Source organism: Alnus glutinosa, chromosome 12 (assembly GCF_958979055.1).
Source record: "Alnus glutinosa chromosome 12, dhAlnGlut1.1, whole genome shotgun sequence".
NCBI lineage: Eukaryota > Viridiplantae > Streptophyta > Magnoliopsida > Fagales > Betulaceae > Alnus > Alnus glutinosa.
The window spans coordinates 8,285,809-8,291,193 of NC_084897.1; the positions used below are offsets into that span (position 1 = coordinate 8,285,809).

At 40.8% G+C, this 5,385-nt stretch overlaps 1 protein-coding gene across 1 annotated transcript; it reads right to left on the reverse strand.

The window, feature by feature from the left end:
• Positions 1–2,760: 2,760 nt before the first annotated feature.
• Positions 2,761–4,953, reverse strand: LOC133852541 (uncharacterized). Its single transcript, XM_062289306.1, has 4 exons — positions 4,887–4,953; positions 4,023–4,775; positions 3,499–3,852; positions 2,761–3,404 (listed from the first exon to the last, which is right to left on the reverse strand). The coding sequence occupies exons 1-4, from the start codon at positions 4,951–4,953 to the stop codon at positions 2,761–2,763; spliced, it is 1,818 nt and encodes a 605-aa protein (XP_062145290.1).
• Between the last annotated feature and the right edge of the window lie 432 nt (positions 4,954–5,385).

The following is a 5,385-nucleotide window of genomic DNA, read 5'->3' on the forward strand; positions in this document are numbered from 1 at the left end:
ATGTTCAAATCGATGCACTTGGTTATTAACATATAGCTATGGGGTTTCAAAGTATTTCATACATATATGTGCTTCTAATGTCTCAAATTTATTTAAATTTCTCACAAGATGGAATAACCAAGGCATAGGCAATGTTTTAATTTTATTTACAATATTAACATGGTTGTGCAATGCTTAACTCCATTAAGCGTCTAATTAACCTATATACAAGTGTTAGGCCAGTGACTCCCAAACCAGACGGCTTTAGGGCACTAGATGTAGAACATCCCAAAGGGCTTAATAACTTAAGTTAAAAAGAACTACGAAGTCAAACTAACCATTTTTTATTTACTTACATCTTTTGACGCGAACACTCAATGCTTAATGAGGCAAGAGGTCCGGTTACTCAATGAAGCTTCTTTTTTCTTTTTTTTCTTTTTTTTTTTTTTCTTTTTTATTTAAACTTATGTCATTATAATGCCCAAGTCATCCATCCCACAAGGCATTCAAATTCAATCTAAGACACTCAAAACAACTATGTATGGTTACAACTTAAAATCATACCCCACAAGCAAAATGCCAATGTATTTCGTGATTTTCAAATTTTTCAACACATGCATTCTCATAGCCCAAGGTGAGTGAACAAATTAGAATCTCTACTTGTGTTTATGTGTACGAAAGTTTAAATTTGCCAATGAAACGTAATTCACAATTATAAATCAACAGTATTCTAAGGAGTAATATGTACATGTTAAAACAAAAATTATGGACAAAATCTGAAAAGTGTCTCCATACCCCCAAACTTAAAGGACACATGGTCCTCAATGTGTATATCAAAGGTAAGCACAAGATCAGGTATAAAAGAAAACCTGATTGGGGAAGGTATGGCTCAGAGCATACCCCCAAACTTAGAGGGTGGAAATAGTTTAACTTGAAAAGCAAAACTAGAAACAAAAGTAATATACAAAAGAAAAAGAAACAATAAAGAAATATTTCACATTCCGAACGACAATATTAAAACCAAAACGTTATCCGTTACATCAAAATGACATATCAAAAGTACATTGTGCAAAACATAAAATATCCCAAAAGAAAACACAATGTCTATCAAAAGAAATACATGTCATAATCAAAACAAAGCAAAGAAACATAGGTGCCCAACAGCACTCATGGCGCGGCATCCGGAGGTGGTGGAAGACGTCCTAGAATCTGACGTAACATGTCCTCCATAGCACTCTGCCGAGCCAGGCTCTCCGTGCGAGTCTCTCGCATCTCAGTACGCGTGTCGTGCATCTCTCCAGCTAAAATGTCCAACTGACTCTATAGTAATGAGAAATCGGTGACAGGGGACGGAACTGAAGTCTGCCCGGGAGATGACTGCTCACCCTCGTGTGTCGCCTCCGTACGTGCATCATCGACCTCCATGTCGGCCTGTGGTTCGCCCAACTGTGGCATGTGGGAAATACTCTGTGTCCACTGAGCTAGACCGAACACTAGAATACTCCTATCTAAGTTGGCCCGCTCCGAAAAATGAATTCCACTAGAAATGATAAGCTTGGTAATGAGGCACGGAAATGGAAGTGGTCTCTGTGCAGCGTTCCGCAGCCGCTTCTCGATCATATCTTCCCAACACTTGTACATTTGCCTCCAAATTATCTCTAGGATGTTCACCCAATATCGCTTCTCAAAAGCATAAAGAGCATGTAAAACGTCACCTATCCTCTGTGTTTTATGCCCCAATGGACATACATTTTTCTTTAAGACCGAGTCGACTAGTAATAGGTGAGGTGGCAATTGTGCTCTCTTCGCACAAGTGCATTTAATATCGCCGTAAGCCCCTCCAAACATGTCATGAATAATAAAATGTAAATCACAATGGGGAGGGTACTCACCAAAACGGCCTCTCGGGTTGGTAGTGGGGCAACCAAGTGCTCTAGCAATATCTTCAACGCTCACGTACACTTGTTGGCCCAAGACGATGGAAGACAAGTAAGCCGGATTGTCCGTGTCATATGTAAGATTCTGGTAGAACACACGGACAAATGGCGGATAGAAGAAATCATCGGCGGGCTTCAAAAGTGGCAACAAGTTGCGCTTCCGGATTTGACGATAAGCCCATTTTACCTCTTCTTTCTCTCGGAATTCACCGACAATGTCGAAACGAGTTTCGACATTGAATGGTTTATGCCGCCATTCTGGTGTAACAAACTCACCAAGGTGGCCGGGACTGTCGGGGGAGAGAGGAGATTCTTGTTCCATCAAAAAGGCTCTTTGAGGACTTTTTACAAACACGTGGTGGGCCACAAAAAATTTGCTAAGGAAGGAAAAATTTTGGACTTGGAATTGGTGGGAAATGGAGGAAAAGGGAAGAGGAAGAGATTGGAGGAAAAAAATTTGATGAAAAACGAACAAGAAATGAGGAAATAGGGGAGTTGGGAAGAAGGAACTGAGAGGGAAGAAGAAGTGCTCTCGGTGGTTTTGAAAAAGAAAGGAAGAAAATGAGGGAGTGAGGAGGGCACCTGTCACGTGGCCACTGGGCGATGTCGATCGATCGATTTATAAATTCGATCGATCGACAATTCGATCGATCTACTTATAAATTAGATCGATCGAATTCCCCCTCCATTTTTTTTTTAAAAAAAAAAAATAAAAACAGAGAGATAAAAATAGTAAAAATAAATTAAACAAACAAAATAGACGGTGATGAAACGTATGCACAACAAAACAAAAGTACCACCGAGTATACGTAGGTAAATAATGTACAAGATGAAGCTCTAAGTATCAAAAGTAGATGGGATCCGTTAGATCAACGGATTCCACATCTTCGTTATGCGCAATGCCCTGAATGTAGGGTTTTAATCTCTGACCGTTAACCTTAAAAAATTGACCAGTTTTGGGATCTTTTAACTCAACCGCTCCGTGAGGGGATACAGATGTGACTATAAAGGGCCCATCCCATCTAGAACGGAGTTTACCAGGAAACAGGCTAAGTCTAGAATTGTAAAGCCATACCTTCTGATCTGGAACGAAAGTCTTCGGCCGGATGTGTTTATCATGAAATGTTTTCGTTCTTTCCTTGTACATCCGGGCACTTTCGTAAGCATCATTGTGGAGCTCTTCAAGCTCGCTCAATTGTAACCTTATGTGGGACCCTGCAGATTTCATATCAAAATTATAGGTCTTGATTGCCCACCAAGCCTTGTGCTCTAACTCTACAGGGAGATGGCATGCCTTGCCATAAACAAGCCGATATGGCGACATGCCAATTGGTGTCTTGTAAGCTGTACGGTAGGCCCATAATGCATCATTGAGGCGCAATGACCAATCCTTGCGATCCGGCCTAACCGTTTTCTCTAAAATTCTCTTTATCTCCCTATTAGATAATTCCACCTGGCCACTTGTCTGAGGATGGTAGGGTGTGGCAACTTTATGAGTGACAGAGTATTTTGACAAGCAATGTTTTTATGAATCGATTACAAAAATGTGTTCCTCCGTCACTGATAATTGCTCGAGGCATACCAAATCTACTAAAAATATTTGTCTGAACGAACTTCACAACAACTTTATGATCATTGGTTTTGGTTGCCACAGCCTCTATCCATTTTGATACATAGTCTACCGCCACTAAAATATACTCAAATCCGAAAGATGGCGGGAAGGGTCCCATGAAGTCTATCCCCCATACATCAAAAATTTCCACAATTAGGATGGGGTTTAGAGGCATCATGTCCCTCCGGGATATTGTTCCAAGGCATTGACATCGATCACACGCCTTACAAAACTTGAAAGAATCCTTAAACAAGGATGGCCAGAAGAATCCACTTTGCAAAACCTTCGCCGCAGTCTTTTGCACACTAAAATGTCCTCCACATGCTAGAGTATGGCAAAACATGAGGATACTATGAATTTCACCTTGCGGTACACAACGGCGAATAATCTGATCAGCACAGTACTTGAAAAGTTCAGGATCCTCCCAAAAATAGGATCAGATTTGCTTGAAAAAATGATCTTAGCTTGCTTAGAACAATAAGAAGGGACCTTACCTGTAGCAAGATAATTAACTATGTCAGCATACCATGGTATTTCTTGAGGCGTGATCTCAAGCAGTTGCTCATCCGGAAAGGAATCATGCACTGGGAGGAGAGAGGACTCAAGAAATATACGAGAAAGATGGTCAGCTACAACATTTTCAGATCCTTTCTTGTCCCGTATCTCTAGATCAAACTCTTGTAGTAAGAGTATCCATCGAATCAAACGGGGCTTTGTTTCCTTTTTGGCCATTAAATGCCTCAATGCGGCATGATCAGAGTATACAATCACCTTGGACCCTAAAAGATAAGAGCGGAATTTGTCCAAGGCGAAAACAACTGCTAGTAACTCCTTCTCTGTGGTGGTATAATTTGCTTGTGCTTCTAAAAGAGTCTTACTAGCATAATAAATCACGTGAGGGAGCTTGTCCACACGTTGACCTAAAACAGCACCCACTGCATAGTCGGATGCATCACACATAATCTCAAAAGGGAGAGACCAATTGGGAGTCTTCATAATCGGAGCTGAGGATAGAAGAGAGCGAAGTGTCTCGAATGCATCTAAACATGCTTCATCAAAGTTGAACGAAGTTTCCTTGGCAAGAAGATTGCACAAGGGTCGTGAAATTTTGCTAAAATCCTTGATGAAGCGACGATAAAAGCCAGCATGTCCGAGAAATGAGCGTATTTGCCTAACCGTGGTAGGTGGTGGAAGTTTAGAAATCAACTCCACTTTTGCCTTGTCTACTGCTATACCTCTTTTGGACACTATATGTCCCAGAACAATCCCTTCTTAAACCATAAAATGGCTCTTCTCCCAACTTAATATCAAATTTGTCTCCTTGCATCGTTGAAGAACGAGTGAAAGGTTATGGAGACATTCATCAAATGTAGGTCCAAAAACGGAAAAATCATCCATGAACACTTCAAGAAATTTTTCTACCATATCCGAAAAGATAGACATCATACACCTTTGGAATGTTGCAGGTGCATTACATAATCCAAAGGGCATGCGTCTATAAGCAAAGGTACCAAAGGGACAGGTAAAAGTTGTTTTCTCTTGATCCTTGGGATCAACGGCCACTTAGTTATATCCCGAATAACCATCCAGGAAACAATAATAACTTTGGCCTGCAAGACGTTCTAGGATCTGATCAATAAATGGCAATGGAAAATGATCCTTCCTAGTTGTAGAGTTGAGTCTCCTATAATCGATACACACACGCCATCCAGTGGTCGTGCGTTGAGGAATTAGGTCACCAAAAGAACTCTCAACCACAGTGATACCAGACTTTTTAGGTCCCACTTGTATAGGACTCACCCATGTACTATCCGAGATGGGATAAATGATACCCGCATCTAATAATTTCACCACCTC

What these genes read in the sequence shown, in the direction of transcription:
- LOC133852541 (XM_062289306.1), bottom strand. Translation starts at nt 4,953, where the DNA reads ATGGTAGAAAAATTTCTTGAAGTGTTCATGGATGATTTTTCCGTTTTT. An exon ending in TGGACCTACATTTGATGAAT is followed by an intron (nt 4,776 to 4,886) that starts GTCTCCATAACC and finishes TGGGACATATAG; the next exon opens with TGTCCAAAAGAGGTATAGCA. An exon ending in AGTTAATTATCTTGCTACAG is followed by an intron (nt 3,853 to 4,022) that starts GTAAGGTCCCTT and finishes GCCATACTCTAG; the next exon opens with CATGTGGAGGACATTTTAGT.